Source organism: Sorex araneus, chromosome 2, assembly GCF_027595985.1.
Source record: "Sorex araneus isolate mSorAra2 chromosome 2, mSorAra2.pri, whole genome shotgun sequence".
NCBI classification, from domain to species: Eukaryota; Metazoa; Chordata; class Mammalia; order Eulipotyphla; family Soricidae; genus Sorex; species Sorex araneus.
Window position 1 is genome coordinate 309,258,950 of NC_073303.1, and position 25,487 is coordinate 309,284,436.

General features: G+C 42.4%; 1 protein-coding gene across 2 annotated transcripts in view; it reads left to right on the forward strand.

Annotated features, from left to right (window-relative positions):
* PHC3 (polyhomeotic homolog 3) overlaps positions 1 to 25,487 on the forward strand; it is a 99,897-nt gene that overhangs the window by 11,374 nt on the left and 63,036 nt on the right. For both annotated transcript variants that reach the window (XM_055125715.1, XM_055125716.1), the window contains exon 5: positions 634 to 711. In XM_055125715.1, coding sequence (XP_054981690.1) covers positions 634 to 711 — 78 coding nt within the window. The remainder of the gene's footprint in view (positions 1 to 633; positions 712 to 25,487) is intronic.

Consider the following 25,487-nt stretch of genomic DNA (forward strand, 5'->3'; position numbering starts at 1 on the left):
ACAGTCCCAAATGTTTGTTTTTAAAACATTGAACAAAATTTTTAAAAAAATTAAAAGTTCCATTACTGTTTTCTACATAATGCTATATGTAAGATCTATGTTGACTGATCCAGAAAAAGGCTTGATTCAGTTATCAACACATTCCAACTTTTGCTTACTCTTGGTGTAGTGTAATTTTAATATTCTCTTTTGAGGTGCTGGGGGTTGAACTCAGGGTCTCATATATTCAAGGCAAGTGCTCTACTACTGAGCTGTGTCCCTGACTCAGGTACGTGTTATTTTTAAGAAATGTCTTAATTCATGATCCAGATTAGGAACTACAATCCACATTAGATACTCGATGTGGTTGCAGTTTCATTTTTCATAATTTCGGACTTGTGATTCCATTTGAAAGACAGAGACCTTAGTGAAATTAGTGAGGGTAGCTATTACATTGAGATTATCCTTTGTGACCTCTGTTTTTACCACTCAGCATTTTCTTTGTGTCTTAATATGTTTGGCTAAAATTTTTGACTCTTTGGAGGTGCGTACATGAGCTTTTTGACTTTTATTTTGATTTTGTCATATTCTGATATCAGAAAGATCTTAACTTGAGGTATTTGAATACCTATCATAAAGATCTTATTATTTTAGGCAAGTTTGACCAGTGGAAGACCACCTACATCTCCTACAGGAAGTGTCACACAGCAGTCAAGTATGTCTCAGACATCTGTAAGTGCCCTCAATATATTTTTCCTCGTTTAAATTTTTAAAAATTAATTATATTTTAACTAAAAATTTTAATTATTGTTTGGCAAAAGTAAAGTAATATTTACAAAGCTGTTTTATTTGTTGAATGTTATTTAAGTAATAGTGCCTAGAATAAGATTTCCAAGTAGATTTAAGAATTCAGAGCTAGTGTTAAGATTATGCAGATGTGAACCTTAAAATGATTTTTAAAATTTTATTTTCTTATTTATTTTTGTTTTTTTGGGTCATACCCGGCGATGCACAGGGGTTACTCCTGGCTCTGCACTCAGGAATCACCCCTGGCGGTACTCAGGGGACCATATGGGATGCTAGGAATTGAACCCGGGTCGGCCGTTTGCAAGGCAAACACCCTACCCACTGTGCTATTGCTCCAGCCCCAAATGATTTTTTTATTGCTTACATATATTTTCCTTTTGATTGTATTCAGGTTGTATGTGCTTCAAAAGATTCCAGTTTTCACTGTATATCGAAAACCTGAATTGTATAATGTAGTGGTATTAGACCACCCAAGTACTGTAAAAATGTCCTGTTTTGTATAGACATCTAAAAGTTTCCGGCTTTTGCTACGAATTTTATATTTTAGAAATGACATTTTTTAACTTATGCCTATTTGATTTATTCTAGCATCCTTTTCATTTATTTTAATTTTATTTTGAGAAAATAGTAAAGAACAGACGATTTTCTCTTTCTTCATATATACAGCAGTTGGTGCAGAGTTTCTTAGATTAAAGAAATGTAGAGTGAGGGACTACTTGTTCAGTTTTTTGGGATATAATTTCTTTTGGAAGAATAGGGACTGGGGAACTGGAGTGGGTAGGGCATTTGCCTTGCATGTGGCCAATCTGGGTCGATCCCTGGCTTCCCATATGGTCCCCTGAGCACTGCCAGGAGTAATTCCTGAAGTGCAGAGCCAGGAGTGACCCCGGAGCACCTGAGCATTGCCAGGTCTGATCCAAAAAGAAAAAAAATGGGATAAGGGAGTTGGCTGGAGTACATGTTTTGCATGCAAAGATCTGTGGGGTTGATTTCTTTCTCCTTAGCATCATCTCTAGAAAAAAAACCTTTGAACATCAAGCTGAAAGTAACCCCTGAATCCAAAAAGCAAAAGTGAAGAATTGATGTAGTAGCTCAGCAGTAGCTCAATTACCTTGCATATATGAGGCCCTGCATTTGATCCTCAGCACCCCCCCATCTGTTTATTTTAAATTCTGAATCATTTTGGCTCATTGTTTTATTGTTCATTCTTTTTTGTTTTTTTGATGTAGGAGTACTGCTATTTATTCAGTCACTGAGTAAGCTGACTGAAGCAGGCATATCATTCATTCTTTCTCTCTACATATATATGTGTTACATTTTTGAACCATTTGTGGATAAGTTGACATTCTCTTTTACTTTTAAATAGATTTCTTGTATTTCCTAGGAATTTAGTATTATGACACTTAATGAAAATAATCTAATTTGGGAAATTGTTTTCTGCTTGAGGGTGACCACTCTGGGCAGTGCTTGAGGGTCTGTGGAGTGCTGGGGATTGAACCCGGGGCTTCTACCTGGGAAGCATATACTCCAGACCTTTGACTTAGCTCCTTTGACAATTTCAGGAAATTTAATATTGAGAAAATATAATTCTTACTCAAATTTCGTTGGTTGTCTCAGTATTTGGGCTGTTGATATATACAGTATATCAACAATTCTTTGATGTGGGGGGAAGGAAATGTCCTGTTCGTTATAAGATGTTTAGTAGCATCCTTAGGCTTTCCACACTGGATACTGGTAGGCTCATGACTCTCCTCCTTCTAAGTATGATGGCTAAACATTTCCGAGGGCACTACAGAATTTTCTTTGGGCCATATGTATGTGTTTTTGTTTGTTTGATTTTGGGGCCATACCTGGAGGTGCTTAGGGATAGCTTCTGGATCTAGGCTCAGGGCTCACTTCTGGTAGGCTGGGGAATCATACGGAGTCTTGGCCTTGGCTGCGTGCAAGGCAAGCACCCTTCCTGCTATGCCATCACTCCAGCCCCATCCTTGCACTCTTTTTATCTGAGTTGAGAAACTTTGAGTTAACCCAATACATCCTTTTTACTCTTTTTTTCCTAATATGGGATGGTAATACTTTGTAAAATTGACATCAGTGGAATAGTTTTCTAGTTTGCTAAGGAATTGAAGATGGATTGAACTCATATTTTTTGCTTGTTAAGTTTATGCTATGTATGGTAAACTATAGCGCTAAGAGTTATTTTTCTACTATCAATCTCACTTTTTGGGGGGATGGGGGCTCCCAAAAGTTGTTTAGAGGTCTTGAGGGCCACCTCGGATATGTGGGGCTCATAGTTCAGTGCTCAGGCCCAGTGATACAGTCCTCGGTCCCCATGGTGCTGGAGTGGCTGGGCTACACCCAGCAGTATTGGGGACCATGCGGTGCTGAGGAGAAGACTTCGGACCAAGCATGGGCAGAGCATGCACACCAGCTCTTCGTGCTATCTTCCTAGCCCCTCACGTTAACTGGGAATTTTAACTTTTATTTATTATTTTTTAACTTTTAAATTAAACATTTTTTTTGACATGGAAAAATCCTGAAATGTGAATGATACTACTTTAAAAGAAGTTACTTATGATTTAAAAATATTAGACTAAAGAAAATGAAAAACTTAATCTAACCCTAAACATTATGGTGATTGATAATCGGATTATGTCTTTAGTTAGAATATTGTATTTAGGGAAAGGATTGATAACACTTGTGAACTAATTTAAAAAAATTAGAATGCCAGGGCTGGAGAGATAGTACATGGGCTAAGGTGCTTGTCTTGAACATAACTGACCCCAGTTCAATCCTCACTGGTTCCTTGACCACCACCAAGAATGATCTTTGGTGTACTACAATCAGCACAACTAAAAGTGTGTGGGCACTGCAGCCTTATGTGTGCCCTTAGCAAGCAGAACTAAGTGTGCAGCCTCTGGTCCTCACAGAAACAATGACCCCCAAGGGGCGGGAAGGGGGAAGAATATTTGTGATGTTTATTAGATGCTCACCTGTATATGTTGAGTAAATACTGGGAATATATGGTGGAGTTCATATGGGAAGTCTTGTAATTAGTGATTAGGTCTGTGTATCTCATTGAATTGAAAATTCAAGTCAAAAAGTATATGAAGACTTCACTGCCACTTGTGGAGTATCATGCAAGAAAGGGAGGCATAGTAGGGGAGAATGAGGACCCTGAGTTCTGTCTGACTGGTGGCACAAGTCAGCTGAAATCATTTCATCTTGTCCTCAAGTTTTCCTTTTCTTTTTGTGGTGGTTGGGGGTTTTGAGTCATACCTGGTAGTGCTCAAGAATTGTGTCTGGCTTCATGCCTGGGTTGTTGTTGGTAGTGCTTAGGGGTTCATGTGGTTCTGGACCCTGGCTTTCTAGCATATTGAGCGCACTCTCTCTGGCCTTTTTTGTTGTTGTTGTTGTTGGTTGGGGCAAGGGTGTTTGCATTGGTGCTTGGGTGCAGCTCTGTGCTTGATGATCACTTGAGTGCTTAGGGGACCATGTGGTGCCAGGAATAGAACCTGGCAGAGCAAGTACACTATCCCTTGGAACTGTCTTCCTGCCCTCTCCTGCCAGTTTTCTTGTTATTTAATATTGAGTTGTCATTGTATAGTGTGTGTGTAGTTACTAAATAAATACAAAGGGGTCATCATGCGGTGGCTCTCTCTCTCCGCTGCCTGTGCTTGGTAGTCTTACGCCACTTCCCCCGCCTCGGGGAGGCCGATGGCGATGGGCAGGCAAAGGAACTAGTGTCAGGCTGGTTGCTCTCAACTTCAGTTTATTCCTATCTCATCTCCATTCACTTCTGATTCTCCTCCTGCTTCTTCCTTCCCGTGCCCACTCTTCCCGCCTAGTTAAATCCCCTTCACATGGGGTTGGGTTAATAATTACTCATAGGTGTCATCATACAATCAGTAGATATAAGGTCCTTCCCTCAGGGAAGCTACTTCCAGACAGATTCTTATCCAGCAAGACTGGCCTAAGGGCAAATATGGGTGTGTTTCTCCTCTCCTTAGTCCAACAAACATAAACATTCATAATATTAATCATTTTGTATGGACACAGTAAGAGATACATTAAACTTATAGAATTGCTCTTCTGGGGCCATCTCTGATCTCAGACTACAGTGCTCAGGCCAGATTAGTCTTTCCTATCCCTAGCAGGGCCCTAATCTCATCATTACTTTTTGGATCATGACAGCGTTTGTCCATGATCAAGCTCTTATAGTTAAGTATGGTGGCCCATTTCAATGCCAGGGTAGCTCACAGCTTGCCCTGGTCCATCCAGTCCCTCTTCAGGACCCTGCTTTTGGGGTGCTAGGGACTAAGGGCAACTAAGGTTTAAGTCGAGAAAGCAGATACCTGGGAGGGGATATTATTCGGAGTCAATTAACTCCCAGGTTACAAAAACATAATATTAACTGTCTTCCTGTGTCTATACAAAAAGGACATAGCTTTAAAGTAAACTATGCAAAAGGACACAAGAGAAGGAGAAAAGCAATATTTTATTCACAAATATAAATCATAGATTCCTGAAGAATCTGACCTTACAAGTTAACAGAGTCTGATTAGGGGAAAAAGGTGATAGGCTGGTTGGGGAAGCGAGCACAGAGAAGAGGTTATAGATAAACACAGTAGAATGGAAGTGCCTCAGGAGCACTGTGATAAGCCTGAGCTCCCTGTGGCAAGGGAAACAGGACATACCAGTGTTGTCCTAGAATGTTGAGAGCTACATATCAATAAACACAGACGAATAGAAGTGCTTCAGGAGCACTGTGATGGGTATCACCCCCAAAACCTAAACTCTTTGTAGCAGAGGGGGAAGCACAAAGCAGTGTTATACTACAGTGTGAGTCCTTTCATTCAGATCAAAGGTCTAGATCAAGGAAGAGATTCTGGGCTATGCACTGACTTCCCAGAATTCCTGTGCTGAAGCCCTAACTTCAGTGACTGTATTAGAAATAGGACATTTCAAGAGGTAATTTAGTTTAAAGTGAGGTCTGAATGTGGTGCCCAGATTGAGTGGAATTGGAGCTGGTATTGCAGGTAAGACTCCTTCCTTGTACGCAGCTGACCTGGATTTGATACCCAGCACTGCATATGTTCCTCCAGGACAGTGTAGACTCAAGCAAAGCCGAAATAAAATTAGAGACACCACATCTGTCTTTCTCTTTCTTTCTCTCCCCCTCCTTCCTTCTCTTTCTCTTTCTCCTCCCGACTTTGCCCCATGAGAGAACTTAGTGAAAAGGTAGCCAGCCATCTGCAGTTGAGCACAAGTGCTCTCATCAGAAATTGAAGCAGCAGGTACCTTGATCTTGAACTTCCTAATATAGAATTGTGAGAGATGAATTTCTGTTATTTTATATTCTTTAGACTCTGGTATTTTATTATGGGAACTCAAGTAGACTAAGATAAATGGAATTCTGTGCCTTCTGTGATCTGTTTGACTATGAGAATGATTAAATTTGATGAAATGGTTGTATTTAAAAAGTTTGAGAAGGGGCTGGGGTGATAATACAGCGGTTGGGTGTTTGCCTTGCACAACCTGGCTTTGATCCCCAGTATCCTATATGTGTCCTGTCCCTGTTCTGTTCCCCCCCATCTCCCCATCTCCAGGAGTGATCCCTGAGTGCAGAGCCAGGAGTATGCCAGGTATGGCCTTGAAACCAAATTTTTTTTTTTTTTTAAAGTTTGAGAACAAATGGTTTAGAACTTCTGTTTTGCTTTTGGGCTACACCCAGACTTGCTCAGGGGCCATTCTTGGTTTCATGCTCTGAGGTTCCTTTGGCTGAACTCAGAGGACCACGAAATGCTGGGAATCAAACCTAGGGTTCCTACATGCAAAACATTTGTTCAGCCCTTCTGGCCATCTCCTGAGAACTGGTTTGGATGCATACATACGGGTATCTTAGATTGGGCCAGGGTTTCTTATTCTTTTTTTTCAATAGGTGTCCCTGCCAGGTGACAGTTTGATGCTCGGGCGTTGTTGGTGCTTTAGCCTGGTGATGCTGGGGGATGGGGGTCATACAGTGCCAAGGATTAAACCTTGGGGACCTCGTGAGTGTAAGGTATTGCGCCACCCCTTCTTGTTATCTCCCTGGTTTCCCTGGATGCTGGTGATGAGATTTTTTTTTAAAAAAAAAACATTTATTTAGGCACCACGACTTACAAAGCACCACTGTGGTTTACAAAGTTGGTCATGATGATTTGTTACAGGCATTGGATATTCCAGCACCAGTCCTACTATCACCACCCATCACTTTCTCTCCACCGCTGCATTGTCTCCAGTTTCGCAAGCACCCCTCAAAGCCTGCACCCATAGCAGGCCCACAGTAATTTATTTTATATTGCTTGTTACCACTAAATGACTAATGGAATGATTGCAATTTGTTAAAATTGTTGTATCTCATCATGGAGACATTAAGACCTTGTCTGAGGGTTTACTGAGTAGCTGTTGCAAGTTAAATCTTCTGTGTTAATGTTTTTATTAGTCAGGATTAGTTGGCTTCTACCTTACATTCTCACCCAATCTGGTGTGCTCTTACTGGTAAGTTAGTATGGTAGAGTTTGGAGATGATGGTTTGTGGCCTCACACTCAAAAAACTCCAGAATATTTATCTGAGCAGTCTGGCTCGAGGCATGGTGGCAGCTATTGGGGTAGGTGATTTGGGACTTTGGTAGAATAGGAACATGGTCTGCCCTCCTCCTGAGATTGCCCCAGCCGGGACTGGGTATCTGAGACATTTTTGAGGCTAGTTGATGTCTTTTGAGATTGATTTGAGTGTCTGGGCCAGGGTAGGAGCATACATGGCAATGGTAGTGACATGTGGGTCTTTTTTTTTTTTTCCTTTTTGGGTCACACCCAGCAGTGCTCAGGGGTTACTCCTGGCTCCACACTGAGGAATTACTCCATGCGGAGCTTGGGGGACCATATGGGATGCCAGGAATTGCATGTGGGTCAGCCATGTGCAAGGCAAATGCCCTAGCCGCTGTGTTATCACTCTGGCTCCTGATATGGGTCTTAAGTATTGTTGCTGGAGAGATAGCACAGTGGTAGGTCATTGCCTTGCATCTCCCATGAGGCTGACCCCCAGGATCTTCAATTGGCACCTCATGGATGAACCCTGCCAGGAGCAATTCCTGAGTACAGAGTGAGGAGTAAGCCCTGAGCACTTGATTTGCCTCCCCCCTTCCCCCCAAAAAATAAATTCTTTTTTTTTTCTTTTTGAGTTACACCCAGCATTGCAGAGGAGTTACTCCTGGCTCATGTAGTACTCAGGAATCATTCCTGGTGGTGCTCAGGGGACCATATGGGATGCTGGGAATTGTACCCAGTTCGGCTGTGTGCAAGGCAAATGCTCTACCCTCTGTGCTATGACTCGAGCCCCCAAATTAAAAATTTTTTAAATGGGAAAATAAATAATGTTTGGTGGGGATATAGCTCAGTGGTAACACAGTTGTCATTTGTATGGGATTTTGGGTCCCAAACAAAACCAAACCCTACATAGGTAGTGTTTGCAGAAAAGAAGACTCCTAATAAATTAATGATTCTGCAACTGCAGAGGTTAGGTTTTCTTCAGGGCATGGTTAATGAGCAGAATTCTGGTAGTCTCCCATCCTCATGGGTTAATCTGCTAGTCCTTCATTATTGAGTACCTTCTTGGTGCTGGGCCTGGGGTCTGGGGCCTAAGATCCAAAGTGGACATAGGTCTTGGAATATAGTTCAGGGTTTGGACTTGTAAATAGTCAAAGTACACTGTGTATAAGAGGTTTTTATTTTACTTTTATAATACCTTTAATTTATTTTTATAATACCTTCTAATTACTTATGAAGGGAAGACAAACTGAATCCATATTAAGCCTGAAAATTTCCTCTCCATACTTTTTTCTTTTTTTTTTTTTGGCTTTTTTGGGTTACACCCAGTGATGCATAGGGGTTACTCCTGTCTCTGCACTCAGGAATTACTCCTGGTGGTGCTCAGGGGACCGTATGGGATGCTAGGGATAGAACCCGGTCAGCTGCGTGCAAGGCAAATGCCTTACCCGCTGTGCTATCACACCAGCCCCAGCCTCTCCATACTTATTGTATATACATTCTTATTTAAAATAATTTTTCTTAGTTTTTTTTGGTGGGAGGTGGGGGTAGGAGGCTGGTGATGGTTTAAGGCCACATGCAGAGTCTTTTCCTAGCTCTGTGCTTGGTAGGGATCCTTGGTGGTGCTGGATGAGCTGGACTTGGTTGTGTGGAAAGCAAGTGCCTTTAGCCAGGTCCTCTTGATTTTCTTCTAAAAATTTTTTTTATAAAAGAACTTTATAGTTTTGTTGTTCAGTGTTGGGGTTGCACACTTGGTTATGGTTTGCTCAAGGTGGCACCTAGCTTGTTCTTGAGGACTATTCTCTCTCTCTCTTTTTTTTTCTCTCTCTCTCTTTTTAAAGATTTTTGTTAAGACACAATGATTTACGAAGTTGTTCATAATAAAGTTGTTTTAGGCATTTAGTTTCCAACATCACCAGTGTGATCTTTCTTTTCCCAATGGCCAGGGTTTCCCTCCCAAACCCAGCCTGCCCCCTTAGTCAAATAACAAATTTATTTTATATTGCTTGCTCCAACAAAATTTAAAGAAATGCCAGGTTGAATGATCAGAAAATAAATCAGTAAAAGCCATTTTGTGATTGCTGTAGTTACCTATGGTAATGCAGGAAATTAAAACCATTTAATACGATACAAAAAATATCTAGTCTCATTTACATAAGTAAATTTTCAACTCTGGAATTTAAAACATATTGCATGAAATTTTATTTTATACTTGGATCTCATTATGGTAATAATCATGTCTGCTTTCATTAATTCTGTGCTAGTATATTTTGGAGTTTACATAAAATAGGTAAGGCCTACATATGTAGAATTTTTTTACCCCTACACTTTATTTAAACATTGTGGTTTACAAAGTTGATCATGATGATTAATTATAGGTATTCAGTATTCTTTCACCAGTCCCCCCACCACTATCATCCAATCCACAGTTGTCTCCAATTTTCCCAACCACCCCTCAATCCTGCTTCAGTAACAGGCCCACAAAAATTTATTTTATATTGCTTGTTCCCAATAAATTACTAATGGAAAGGTCAAAAAATATTTCCTCAGGGGCTGGAGCGATAGCACAGCGGGTGGGGCGTTTGCCTTGCATGCGGTCGACCCGGGTTCGATTCCCAGCATCCCATATGGTCCCCTGAACAACGCCAGGAGTGATTCCTGAGTGCATGAGCCAGGAGTAACCCCTGTGCATTGCCGGGTGTGACCCAAATAGCAAAAAAAAAAAAAAAAAAAAAAAAAAAATTCCTCAGAAAATTAGTATAAATTGTTGTATCTCACTATGGAGATGTTAAGTCCTGTGTAAGGGATTACTAAGATGTTGTTACAAGTTAAGCCTTCTGTGTTAATATTTTTGTTAGTTGAGATTGGTTGGCTTCCCCATTGCATCCCATCTAGCCTGGTTGGCATGTTACTACTGGATTATCAGTGTGTAGAGTTTGGAGATGTCACTCCAGGAAATCCAGAATTTGTAACTGGGCAGTACAGCTGGAGTTAAGTTTTCAACTGGGCAGCGACTTTGGGGTGTGGATGTAACTGTTGGTGCTTCTGGAAGTACAGGGAGATGGTGGGGAGGTAGCCATCCCATCCTTACTCTGAGAAAACCTGGAGATTTCAGTCACTGGGACCTGTCCCATACCTGAGTTATTGGCAGTTAGTTCCTCTGTGAGACGTGGTCCTGAGACTGATGGGGCATGAGGCATGGCAGTGACTTTGTACTGTGGGAGTGAGCAGATGCCTGGGCTCTGTTTGGAAGGACACTGGCTCTGGGACGCCCCGGGTGTCTCAGCCAGGTGGACTCAGCCAGGTGCTGGAGAAATTTTGCCTCTAGTTGATCTCTTTCAAGATTTATTTAGGAGTCTCGGAAGCAAGGCTGGTAGATGAACTTGCATGGAGGTGGAGATGGTTTGTAGGCATGATTTGGGTACTTTTCGAGGTTGAGTGGTGCAATGAATGAACTCATGACCTCATGCATGAAACTCAGCTGCCTACCACTGACCCACATCCAAGGGGCTGGTATTTTTACTTTCTACCAGCATCTTCTTATTTTTTTTTTTTTTTGGCGGCATCTCGTTTTCTCTGTTATAAATAATGTACTTTAGATCTCTGTTATGATACTTAGATATTTTTCCAAGTACTGTTCTTAGGACTGGGGAGAGAGCTTAGGAGGCTGAGTGTATGTTGGCATCATGTGGGTGGCCCTGGTGGCCTCCATCACTCCTGGGCCTAAACAGCACCAGGTATATCTAGGAGTTGCCCCTGGACCACCTGAGCATTTGATAGACACCTCTCCCCTCCCCAAATTAAAAGAACATATCCTTCTGTTTACTGAATCATTTATTTTCCTAAGCAACAGTTTTGGTCTTTTCTCTTGTATGTTACTAATTTTTTCTCTTATAAGATAGTTCTTTCTTGAAATGCTTGGCTTTTTGATTATATTTGAATGAATGATTGTGGTGCTTACTCAAGGTGGGTTTCTTCCTCTGCTCTGAATGTAGTTCTGCCCCCAGTAGGCCTTTCTCCTCAGTGGTAAGGCTGATTAGAATTTCTGTATTTGCATACGGGGATAGCAGGTTGGTGGTGGTGGTGGTAGGAGTGAGGTGGGTGACAGAAGGGAAGGATGTCCCTTGAAGGTTTAGGACTGAAGGTGTACAGATTGGGAGCTGGTCACTATGCTGGTGAGCATCCAATTCAGAACAAGGAGTTGTTTCAGTTTACAGTACCAGTACCTGTTCTAGAAGCCTGCCTTTCCCCCAGCAGCTCTTTAGAGCTGAGCGCTCTTTTCCAGGTCTTGATGTCTGTTCTAGGTGAGAGAAAGAATTAGGGTGTGACTGAATCTTTTGTGGATTGACCCATGAACAGTTCTTCAAGTTAAAATCCCTGACATTGCCTGGCCACTCCCAGTACCTCTTGGTGTAGCTCTGGTGGTCACCAAACTCAGCTGGGCTGTCCCTGTTCTCCAAACACCTTTCTTTTGGACCACCCTTGATTTTTGGCCTTCACCTTGGGGCCTCTGCTGGGGTAGCCCAGCACAGCGGTGGAATGCTTAAGCAGATGAGTCATAGCAGATGAATCTTAGAATTTATCTGGGAGAATATTGTTGCTTATAACCACTCACTCTCAGTGTTCTTTTGCTATGTCCTCATGTTGTACACTATGACCTAATGTATTATCAGTTTAAAGGTATTGTACTGCTTAAAACTTACGGGGTTTTCAGGGACCTTTAAAAAATATAATTTTAGGGGCTGGAGCGATAGCACAGCGGGTAGTGCGTTTGCCTTGCATGCGGCTGACCCGGGTTTGAGTCCCAGCATCCCAAGTGGTCCCCTGAGCACCGCCAGGGGTGATTCCTGAGTGCAGAGCCAGGAGTAACCCTTGTGCATCGCCAGGTGTGACACAAAAAGAAAAAAAAATTATATGATTGAATTTACAAACCTATTTCCAAAGTTAATACTAGTCTAAAATTAAATGGTAGCTTGAATATTTGTATTGTCATGAGCAGTTTTAATAAAACATTTCAGTGGTACCTCTTCTCCCCCCCCAAAAGTAAGAAGGTATTAAGTTATTTTTAGGTCTCCTTTCTCTTTCATTCTCTATCTCCTCAGGTTGTTAGTATTCTTCTAGATAATTTGCTTTTTCCCTTTGAACGGGTGGTTTGGGCCACATGTGGCGGTGTTCAGGGCTATTCCTGGCTCTGTGTTTGAGGTTCTCTCCTGGTGGGGGTGGTGTTCAGGGGGGCATGTGGTGCCAGGGACTGATCCTGGGCCTCACACATTCAGAGATGTGCTCAGCCCTTTCAGTTCTCTCTCTGGCCTCTCCAGATTTTTTTTTTCTTTTTTGGGTCACACCCGGCAATGCGCAGGGGTTACTCCTGGCTCTGCACTCAGGAATTACTCCTGGCGGTGCTCAGGGGACCATATGGGATGCTGGGGATCGAATCCGGGTCGGCTGCATGCAAGGCAAACGCCCTACCCGCTGTGCTATTGCTCCAGCCCCCCTCTCCAGATTTTTACCTGCATATTATGGACATATGTAACAGAAAGAAATATGTGTGTGTTGAACAAACTTTTAAAAAACAAATTATTAAGCATATTCTGTATTTTTTATGCTTTGAAAATTATTTCCAGTTTGTTAATGATTTCAGCCTTGCAAGTTTTGTGCTCTATTTTCTTTCCTCCTCTGTGCTCCCCTCTTGTTTCCCTTATTGCTTTAGTGACTGGGAGTCGGCCATGTGCATTCACACTTAACTGGGGAATTTGCACACTTGGCCTTGGTGCTAGCTGGGGCCACACTCCTTTTTTTTTTTTTTTTTAAACCACATCTGGCAGTAGCTTGTGCTGTTCACAGTAGCGCAGCTTGGGGGTGGGGGGGTCATTCCTGAGGATATTTGGACCCTAGTCTCCTGCATTCAGAGCATGGAATCAAGCCAGCTGAGCCATCATTCTAGCTCCCACACTCCTGTGTATTGTGGTGCTTGTGCAAATTCTGATAGTGCCCACCAGGAGTTGAACTTGCTGGCCGTTACCTTGAACCTCTGTTTTTTTTTTTTTTTTTTTTTGGCTTTTTGGGTCACACCTGGCGATGCGCAGGGGTTACTCCTGGCTCTGCACTCAGGAATTACCCCTGGCTGTGCTCAGGGGACCATATGGGATGCTGGGATTTGAACCCGGGTCGGCTGCGTGCAAGGCAAACGCCCTACCCACTGTGCTATCTCTCCAGCCCCCCTGAACCTCTGTTTTTAATTGTGGTACTTGCTAGGGGCTTGTGCCCCTTTTTTGATAGGATGCTTAGTGTGAGTAGAAATTGCTTGTGGTGCCAGGAATCACAAATCAGCAAAGCCACTAGGATTAGAGAGCAGAGCATAGGGACTTAGAGCTTGTGTTGGAAGGGCCCAACTTTTGGCCAGAGGCTTACAAGGGAGAAACTCTAAGCTCCTGAGCCATCCCATGAATCCTGCAACTTTTTCGAAACCTTAGAGCAATTGAGAGAGTGTGCAGTTGTTTTGCAGGATTTTTTTTTCTTTTCCTGTTTAGCCTCTATTGCAGAAAGCAGAAATAATGGTTTTCTATAATAGGATAGATTTGAATTCATTTAATTTTTTTTATGAATGTGCAGTCTCAAAATGGAAGTCCTTCCTGGGTAGATACTATTACTTTGGAGTTTCTGTATAGTTGTTTTTTTCTCACCCTGTGATAGTGGTATTAACCAAGGCCTCAGTTGTGCTATATTATTGAGCTGCATCCCTGACTTCTGTACAGTATTTTATACCTCTAGATATTTGAGTTACTTTTATACACATTTTCACTCATTATGAGGGAAGAATACTTACACATTCTGTAAAGTCATAAAAATGTTCCTATAGGGCAAGTATTGCAGAAAAAAGGAATGTTGCATTTCCTGTCTAGGTCTAACATTAATGCTTACACAGGAAAGATGAAATCTTTGGAAAAGAAAATACCAAGCACCCCCAGTTTTATCCCTGCTGGTATTATTCACCATTAATGTGTTTTGACTATTTTTCCAGATGTGTGTATGTGTATATCTACTTCAAATAAATCATATATATTATCTCATGAGTATACATTATTGTGTACAAATACACTGAAGTCATTGTTCTCAACCTATTTTTCATATACCACATTTGCATGCATACAGACATGTCATTATGTAAGTGTACTAATGTTACACATTTTTTTCTCAACATTCATATAGATATTATATGAACATAGATATTGAATATTCACATAGATATCAAATGTTCACATAGATATTAAACGTTCATATAGATATTAAATGTTCACATAAATATTAAATGTTCATATAGGTATTGTTTAATTCTGGCTTGAATTTATCATTGCTCATACCGTTCTTTATTGATCTGTGTACTATGTCTCTGTATATGTACTGAAATTTTTTGTTGTAAGGTCAGGAAGTGGGGCTCTCACTTGTGGAGATACTTGTGGTCACACTCTTTGTTGCAGTGCTGGGAATCATATTTGTACCAGGAATCAGATCTGGGTACACTGGCATCATATCTGGCTTTACCAGATGTCGGGTGATTGTGGGGATCAGACTCAGGTCTCATGCATGCAGGCCATGCTCTCGACCACATCATTACACAAACTGGTGTATAATTCTAATCAGTCCATTGGCTACAGTGGCTCTCAGTGGAGTTCTGTCTCTATTGAGTACTGGATCGCAACCTTTTTATAACCTCATTTTGGGAGCACCAGGAAGTGTTGGGGTGGGGGGGTGTGAGTAGCTTTTCTTGGCTGACTTGGTTTTTGTCTGGTAACTCCTGGGATTGGTACCAGTGGGGAGGGAGCTTCTGTTGTTAGGGCTTCAAGAGTAGCTCCTTGGTTCAGTGGGGACCCTGGGGTCTGACGGGCATACTGTCTGGGGCTTTAGTGACAGGGAATTGGAGTGTTGGGATTGAATTGACAGCCATATTAATGGGTACAATCAAGGGCATGGGGGGTCAGCTCAGCAGAGAAACACAGAGGATAGAGCAGAGCCTTACCAGTTGTGGAATGGAGAGGAAGCTGATGGTGGCTTACTCGGTCAGACCAGCTGTGGAGATGGACTCTTTCCAGAGATGGTTACTGAGCATTATTTCCTCAGGGGAGTATTCATTAATTGACACACCTAGTGTTACTGTATAGAACTCATGACATATATTATTTGATTCCACAATTTAAAATTAGAATATAGGTGGTTAGGAAGTTACTGTGCTAGTTCATTAGTTCATTTTTACTTCCTTTATTTATTTTTTTTTTTTAAAGAAAAAGAACAACGTTTTACTTGTACACTGTTTTCTGCTTCCTAAAACACACTCAGGCACTTCAGCTACTTTTTTTTTTTTATTTTGTCAAAGATCATACCCAGGGCCTTTTGTTTTTTCTTTTTTTTTTTCCTTTTTAGGTCACACCCAGCGATGCACAGGGGTTACTCTTGGCTCTGCACTCAGGAATTACTCCTGGCGGTGCTCAGGGGACCATATGGGATGTTGGGACTCGAACCCGGGTTGGCCGTATGCAAGGCAAACGCCCTACCCACTGTGCTATTGTCCCAGCCCTGCAGGGCCTTTTCTATGAGAAGCATGTGCTTTGTTACTGAGCTGCATAATCTGGTGTTTATGTCAGTTTTTAAAATTTTTTTTTATTAGATTGATGAGAAGATTGATAAGATAGAAGTACTGTACCACATTTTCTGCCTATATCTACTCTGGGTTTGAATATTGTGACCCCCTGAGCACCGAACCTTGGATGCTAGCTTTTTAAATTTTAATGTTTCAAAATTAAAAAAAATTTGGGTCACACCAGCTATGCTCAGGGCTTTTGCCTTACTACTGGCTCTGTGCTTAGGCATCAGTCCTGATGGGCTTGGGAGACCAGTGGGATGCCAGGGATTGAACCCAGGTTTGCAGCTTGCAAGGAAAGTACCCTACCTACTTTCTCTCTGGCTGCCCTAAAGGAATTTTATTAAGGAGTCGGGTTTAGCTCAAGTAATTGGTAGGACACATGTCAGCTTGTGCAGGACCTTGAATTGGACCCTTGCTGCCACATGCCTCCTTCCTGTGCAAAGCATGAAGTGGAAAGCTCTACCAGGTGGAGCCTTGGTGGCCCCTGAGCAGTCTGGCCTGCATTGCTAAGCCTGGGAGTGGCCCCCAGGTCCTGAACATTCCTTCAAGTAGGGACCACCAAGTAAAATGTGGTTGGAGGTCATGTGGGGGAAGGGTGAGGCGGGCGGAATACAGACTAGAGACTGAACACAATGGCCACTCAACACCTCTATTGCAAACCACAACACCTAATCAGAGAGAGAGAACAGAAGGGAATTCCCTGCCATAGTGGCAGGGTGGGGTGGGGGGAGACGGGACTGGGGAGGGGGGGAGGGATGTTGGGTTTACGGGTGGTGGAGAATGGGCACTGGTGAAGGGATGGGTTATTGAACTTTGTATGGGGGAAGCATGAACACAAAGATGTATGGATCTGTAACTGTACCCTCACGATGACTCTCTAATTAAAAATAAACTAATAAAAAAAAAAAGTCTTATGCTCAATTTCTAGCTTTTTGAGGAATGTCCATATTGTTCTCTAGAAAGGTTGGGCCTTAGCATTCCCACCAACAATGAAGGAGAGTCCCTGTCTCCCACATCCGCGCCAGCTTTTGAATGTGGGCCAGTCTCTGTGGTGTGAGATGATATCTCATTGTGGTTTTGATTTGCATCTCCCCAATGATTAGTGATGAAGAGCATTTTTTCATGTTGGCCGTTTGTATTTCTTCTTTGAGGAAGTTTCTGTTCATCTCCCCATTTTTTGGTGGGGTTGTATTTTTTTTCTTGTAAATTCTACCAATGCCTTATGTATCTTGGATATTAGCCCCTTATCACATGGGTATTGGGTAAATATTTTTTTCCAATCTGTGGACTATCTTGGTCACTGTTTCTTTTTTTTTTTTTTTTGCTTTTTGGGTCACACCTGGCGATGCACAGGGGTTACTCCTGGCTCTGCACTCAGGAATTACCCCTGGCCGTGCTCAGGGGGCCATATGGGATGCTGGGATTTGAACCCGGGTCGGCCGCGTGCAAGGCAAACGCCCTACCCGCTGTGCTATCTCTCCAGCCCCGGTCACTGTTTCTTTTGAGGTGTAGAAGCTTCTGAGTTTAATGTAGAAATTGAGCTTCCATATGATCCCTCAATACCACTTCTGGAAATATATGCTGGGGGCCCAAAAACACACTGCAGAAATGCCATCTGCACTTTTATGTTTACCACAGCACAATTCACAATAGCCAGAATCTGGGAACAACCTGAATGCTTACAAACAAAATGACTGGGTAAAGAAACTATGGCACATCTACACCATGGAATAATATGCAGCAGTTAGGAAAAAGGAATTCATGAAATTCGCTTATAAATGGATGGACATGGACAGTATCATGTTGAACGAAATGAGTCAGCTGGAGAAGTACAGAGATGGAATGATAGCACTCATTTGTGGAGTTTAAAAAAAACATGATATGAGACTAATACCCAAGGACAGTAGAAACGAGGGCAAAGTGGATTAGTTCATGGTTGCAAGCCTGCCTCAAGTGCTGGAAGAGAAGGCAGTTGGAACAGAGAAGGTACCACTGTGACAAAGATACTTGGAAATCATCACTCTGGATAGGAACTGCGTGCTGGGAATAGGTAAAGAAACAACTTTATAAAAATAAAATAAAAAAATAATAATAAAAAAAAGAAACATGATTACCTCTCAGTATGAGAGAGAGAGAGAGAGAGAGAAGGACGGAGGGAGGGAGAGAGAGAAGGACGGAGGGAGGGAGACAGAGGAGGGAGGGAAACTGGGGTCATTGGTGGTGGGAATTGGACACTGGTCACTGGTGTTGGATCATTGTATGACTGATCATGAACAGCTTTGTAACTGCATATCTTGGTGACTCAATTTAAAAAAAAAAAGTATTCCAAATCAAGAAAACAAAATCTTACTCTTTTGCTTGAAGAATGTGTAGTATATCTTACTAGAGTCCTTTTTTTATTTTTTATTTTAATTTTATTTTTTTAAATTTTTTTATTGAGTCACCATGTGGAAAGTTACAAAGTTTTCAGGTTTAAGTCTCAGTTATACAATGCTCGAACACCCATCCCTTCACCAGTGCACATATTCCACCACCAAGAATCACAATATAGCTCCACCCCGTCCCCCCACACCCCTAGTCCCCCCACCACTCCTAGCCCCCCCTTGCCTGTGTAACTGATAAATTTCACTTTACTTTCACTTTGATTGCATTCAATATTTCAACAAAACTCACTATTATTGTTTGGAGAGTCTCCCCCCTAAAGTCAGACCTGCTGAAAAGGAAGCATTTGACAATTTGTTTTCCATTGCTGAGAATGAAGAGGTATGAGGTCGAGTGACCGCACCTAGTGGCCTCACGGTTTTGGGTTTCTGTATTTTAGTATTTTAGTAACTAAGTCCAGAGAAATATCTGCCAGAAATTGTATCACTGCAAACTTGCACTTCTCAGTTATATTATATTCCACATATGAGTGCAATCTTTCTATGTCTGTCTCTTTCTTTCTGACTCATTTCACTCAACATGATACTTTCCATGTTGATCCATTTATATGCAAATTTCATGACTTCATGTTTTCTGACAGCTACATAGTATTATTCCATTGTGTATATGTACCAGAGTTTCTTTAACCAGTCATCTGTTTTGGGGCACTCTGGTTTTTTCCAGATTCTGGCTATTGTAAACAGTGCTGCAATGAACATAGAAATGCAGATGCCATCTCTACTATACCTTTTTGCCTCTCCGGGATATATTCCCAAGAGTGGTATTGCTGGGTCAAATGGAAGCTCAATTTCTAATTTTTTGAGAATTGTCCATATTGTTTTCCAAAAGGGCTGAACCTGTCGGCATTCCCACCAGCAGTGAAGAAGAGTCCCTTTCTCCCCACATCCACGCCAACACCAGTTGTTTTTGTTTTTTGGGATGTGGGCCAGTCTCTGTGGTGTGAGATGATATCTCATTGTTGTTTTGATCTGCATCTCCCTGATGATTAGTGATGTTGAACATTTTCTCATGTGCCTCTGAGCCATTCGGATTTCTTCTTTGGGAAAATTTCTGTTCATTTCATCACCCCATTTTTTGATCGGGTTGGCAGTTTTCTTCTTGTGGAGTTCAACCAGTGCATTGTATATCCTTGATATCAACCCTTTATCAGATGGGTACTGCGTAAATATCCTTTCCCATTCTGTAGATTGTCTTTGTACTTGGGTCACTGTTTCTCTTGAGGTGCAGAAGCTTCTTAGTTTGAGATAGTCCCATTTATTTATCCTAGAATCCTTCTTGCCCTCTCTTTACTTTTCCTTCCCCCCCCCCCCTAATTTTTGGGTCATAGCCAGCAGTACTCAGGGCTTACTCCTGGCTCTGCACTCAGGGTCACTTGTAGAACTCAGGGGACCATATAGAGTGCCAGGGATTGCATCCAAGTTTACTGTGTGCAAGGTATGCATCCTGTCTGCTGTACTATCACTTCAGCTCCTTACCTTCCTTTTTGTTCACCGAGAAAGTGCCAAGCCATTCTTATTTTAGAGTGACCCCGATTTGGGAACTTTTCAGGGATTGGAAAGAATCCTGAATACCAAAATACGAGTCAGAAAACCCAAATCCAGTTTTATCCTGCTAAGTAATTGAGTCTTTGGGGCAAGACTACCTGAAATTTCTATATGTAGAGTATTTTAGAAAATACTGATTTGGTGGAAGACTTACTAATTAATTATTATGTAGCACATTTAAAATGGACTTGAATAGTTATGATCTGCATTTTCAATTTTTAGAAACTATTTCAAAATTTTTTTTTCCCTCTTGCTCCTTATGGTGGGCTCATGTATTATGTTCAAACTAGGACATAATCCTTAAAATAATATGACATTAAAGTTAACTGATAATGGCATTTTTATGGACGTAGACTGTATGAAGGTGAATGGCAAATGGGCCTCCTAGATGATGCTTTGGAAGGGTGAGATAGAAGTAGACACTTGAGTGGGATTGGGAAGATGTCCCAAAGGCTAGAGGGCATGCTTTGCATGTGGGAGCTAGAAATATATGGAAGGTGACAGTTGTGCAGTGTGAAGGGTATAGATGGAGTTTGAGTAGATGATCTTTGACATTTTAAAAGATTTAAGAGATTTTAAGTTAGTAAGTAATTTTAATAAAATCAGGGAAAATTATCTGGCAAGTAGAAGACAAGATTCTGTGGTAGATAACTACCATACAGCTGGTCGGATTGGCACCTTCGACCTCCTTCCTCAGGATTAGCTGCACAGAATGAGACAGACTTGCAGTCTGTTCAGATGGCCAGTTTTCGCCACACTCCTGAGCAGAGAGCTCCTGGGCCTCTTTAGTAAGTACAGCCTCCATGTCCCTCTTTCCTCTACTCAGTACACACCTTTCATAATGAATTGGTACTAGAACAAAGGGAACTGTTGGTAGCTCTGGGCATGGGAGGGTCTAGGGGAGCTAAGCGCTGACCTTGAGACCGTGGGCGCCATGGGAATGCTCTGCTCTGCTTGCAGGACTCTCCCTGCCACGCTGTCTTGGTTGCTCCTCTCTGAGTCTGAGTCTGTGCGATCCCTAGTAAGATGTTTCCCACAGGCTGATGCTTTCTCCTAGCAGGATGTTCCAGTTGAAGCCTGTGCTTTCCCTTAAGCTTGCTTAGCCCAGCCTACTGTCCGTGTCTTAGGGCCTGCATTTGTGGTACGGTTTCTTACATCTTCTTTTTTTCTGTTTTTTTTTTTTTTTTTTAATAGAGGGTAAGCCATGAGACTGGTGGGTTGATTCAGTGGTGTGTTTCTCAGGTTGGAAGGTGGAGCTGGAAGGGCTGTGGTCCTGTTGGGTCTGGAGCTGGCAAAGAGCTGTCTTCAGACTTTGAAACAGGTTCTTAGCTCTGCAGGAAATCAGTAGTAAGATTCATGTCCCAATTTCTACTAGTATTCAAATTTTGTTGTTGTTATTGTTGTTTTGGGGCAAACACCTGGCAGTGCTCAGGGCTTACTCCTGGTTCTGTGCTCAGGGATCACTCCTGGTGAAGCATAGGGGACCACAAAGGTTGCTGGGATCAAACCTAGGTTGGGCACATACAAGGCAAACGCCATACCAATTGTACTATCCCCTCAGCGCCAGTGTCCAGATTTTTAGTGTTCCAGTGCATTACCTTCATGGAGTTGAGGTTACCCCACCAGTCCTCAGAAGTACTCCATTTCTTCTCCATTTCCTGTGGTATTTTTTGCTTTTTTTTTTTTTTGTGGGAGGGGGTTCGTGGGGGGCACACTCAGTGGTTTTCAGGGCTTATTCCTGGCTCTGTGTTCAGGGATTACTCTGGGCGGGCTCAGGAGACCAGTGGTGCTGAGAATTGAACCCAGGTTGCCACGTACAAGTCCAGCGCCCTACCCACTGTGCTCACTCAGGCTTCTCTGTTTTGACTGTTTGCTCCTGTAGCATATGTCAGATTATTAGTTGTTGCACATCAAGTTGGGCAGAATACCACGCATCGTTTATACCTCACTTAACTGCGTAGATTGATTATAAGGGAGTGGAATCCTTACATGTGTGTTAAAGTGGGGTCATAGGGAAGTCTTGATCGATACATGAAAACTTCTTGTTGTTGGCCAAGGTTTTGACCACTGATGCAAATTATTGTGATTATCTTAACAAGATTTTAGGCAAGGAAGATTTGTAACTGCTCAAGTAATCTGCTGGAAGGGCCTGACCTAGTTTACTCTCAGACTAAGTGATTGAAATGAAAATAAAGGATGTGTGTGTGTGTGTGGGGGGGGGGGGGGAGGGTGTTGAAGGAGATCAGGAAGTAAGTGGTCATTTGAAGAGTGACTTAGGAAGTCCACCATTTGCTGACTTAGGAAGCAGTCAAATAAGTTGGTGTTTGAATATCAAGGAAGATATGATCTGGAGCTCAGAATAAGGATTTATTGTCAAGGATTGAGAGTTATCAGGTTTGAATTGTTTGACACTGTGTGAGTTGATATGATACCTTATGAACTAAAGAAGAGACATGTTGAGGAAAAGGCATGAACATTTTGGGAATGGGTCAGAAAAAAGATGGTACATAAGATTGAGAATTCACTAAATTTGTCAGAGGGGGGTCTGGTGATTGTTGCTAGTGGGGTGTCAGTATTATATGCCAGACATTAAGCCAGGTTGCAGCATAATCTTGTATGTTTTTCTGCCCTATCAAAAACAGTGGATGACAAAGCCCCCCTGTCTCTTCTCAGAAAATATGGGTGGCACTTTTCCAGCTCCCTTTGCACATTTTGAGCAACCCTTTTCAGGATCTTGATTCAAAGTAAGGTTTAAAAATTAACAAAACTAAAACAAGTTTGGAGGGCCACACCCGGCACTGCTCAGGTATAATATGTTAACGTGGTATGAAATTGGTAAAATGTTCCATTGTCTGTTTAACCCAGTTTACTTTCATAGATCTATCCAGTTAGCAGCCTCCCTCCCTCTCTCACTTACTCTCCTCTCTCTTCCTTCTCCTCTCTCTCTCCTCCTTTTCCCCTCCCTGCCCACTCCCCTCCCCTCTGTCTGTCCTCTCTGTAGTGTGGTGCCAGGTTTCAAACAGAGGACCTCATATTCAAGGCAAATGCAGATACTTTCAGAGGTTATGGAGGGATGTGGGGGCGGGGGAAGAGAGAGAGAGAGAGAGAGAGAGAGAGAGAGAGAGCGCGCGCTAGCTGTTTTATTTAAAAACTTAAACACTGTGGTTTGCAGAGTTGTTCATAATGTAGTTATTTTTGGGCATTCAGTGTTCTAGCACCAATCCCTCCACCAGTGTGTCTTCCCTCTACAGTTGTCCCCAGTTTCACACTCACTTCTTAGACCTGTTCCCTTGACAGGCACAGAGTGGTTTATTTCATATTGTTGGTGACAATAAAATAATAAATTGAATTATAAAAAAAAGTTCAAATAAAATAAAATTTATGAAAATTGTTATGTCCCAACAATGGTGTTATTAAAGTTATTGAGGATTTTCTGAGCTGTTTGTTGCTAGTTGAGACGTCTGTGTTAATTGTTTTCAGTTATTGAGCTTGGTGGATTTACATGCTACTTTATATTTTTTTAAATTTTATTTTCGTAAGGTTGTTTACATTGATTACATTCAATATTTCAACACCAATCCCATCACCATTATTTCTGATTTCCCCCCACCATTCACGCCTGCCTGCCAGGGGCAGATGCTAGATAATTTATTTTCTGTTGCTTATTATGAATATCATTAGAAGTCAGGCGACTGCAAAAATGACTGTGTGCTTCTGGAATTCTAAAATTGTGAATGGTTGGGGTCCAGAGACAGCTCTGTAGGGAGCTAATCCATTTGAAGATTCATTTGGGAGTCTCTGCATCAAGGCCATTGAAGAGCTGAGATGACATCTGGAGACAGTTTGTGGGCGTGACAGCCAGGACCCCAGGAAGGCGGGGAGCCCGGAAGGGCCAGCCATCTCTGCTGCCGCCATGTGGCCTGGAGTCTTAGTCGATTTATATGCTACTTTAGTCTGATTTGCTGTGCTTCTGCTGGGCTGTCAGTATTGTGGGGTTTGGAGGTGCTGTGCGTGCCAGGCCTTCTCGAGTTGTAGACCAGGGTGATTCACAGTTCCATGGGCCCGAGGAGGCCCCAGAGTGTTTCGCCAAAGACCAGTGTACCTGGGAGTTTCTTGACTTGGCTCCGTGTCTCTTCTGAGATTAGTTGTGAAGCTATGAAGCCTGGCCATTTACATGGTAGAAGCTGTGGCCTATGGGCATGGCTGCAGGGCCATTGGCAGTATGGGGACACGGTGGGGGAAGCTTCCTTTTCCCATTGCTAGAAGTCTCCAGAATTTTCAGGCTGAAGACCAGTGTACTGGGAGTTTCTCCAGTTTGGCATGTCCTCTGAGTTGAGCTGTGAGGAGAATCTGGCCTAGTTGTTTGGCAGCGTGTCTGGAGTGTGGGAACGGCTGCTAGGGCTCGGGCAGGGCTGGACTCGGCCTCTGGGCTCACCTTTAAATTTTAAAGTAGTGTTGATCCTGTGACTAGTATTCAAGACTTTCCCATCTACTTGACAGGCAGAATTGTGTTTCATTTTCCAAGAGACTTTGTGGTAGAATGTTATGCTAATTTTGTCAGTGTGTGTTTTATACATGTGAGTGAATTATCTGCATTTTAGTTTTTTTGTTTATGTCTTAAGTCCCTCGGAGAGGACAATATGACAAAATAATTTAAACTTTATTGGAATGCTTTCTTGCATGAGATACTAAAATAATGGACATTAATTAGCCCTCTCTTTTGAAGAAAGTGGAAATAGCATTTTAAGATACAGGGGTCAGATTTGCTCTTCAAGCCTTGAAAACAGGGATCTTGGGCCAGAGCCATAGTATAGCAGGGAGGGCATTTGTCTTGCACTCCCTGACCCGGTCTCTCTCTGACATCACATACAGCCTCCCAAGCACCATTAGGAGTGACTCCTGAGTGCCAGAGCCAGGAGTAACCCCTGAGCATCGCAGATATGGCCCACCCTCCATCCCCTCCCTACCAGCCAAAAAAAGAGAACTTTGTATTTTGTTTGATTGTCTCTATGTCTCTTTGCTTTTTCCACTCAGGTGAACACTTACTACCTTTCTTTCTCCCCCTTTGCATCTAAGGAAGTTTCAATAAAACTATCTTCTCCCTCTGTCTCTCTCTCTCTCTCACACACACACACACTCTCTCTCTCTCTTTCTTTCTTTTTCTCACACACACATACACAAAACACTGATATATATATTTTTTTTTGGGGGGGGGGGCGTCACATTCAGCAGTGCTCAGGGTTTACTCCTGACTCTGTGCTCAGGAATCACTCCTGGCAGACTCAGGAGACTGCCCGGGGTGCTGAGAATTGAACCCAGGTTGGCTGTGTGCAAGCAGGTGCCCTCCTCACTGTGCTATTGCTTTGGCCTGATACTGGGATATTATTGAATCATGATGTTGTTATCCTTAGAAATTGTCTTCCTAAGCAGATGCTCTTGTTTACGTATATGCAGAAGGGTCTGTCCCAAATGGTGTCTTTTCTTTTTAG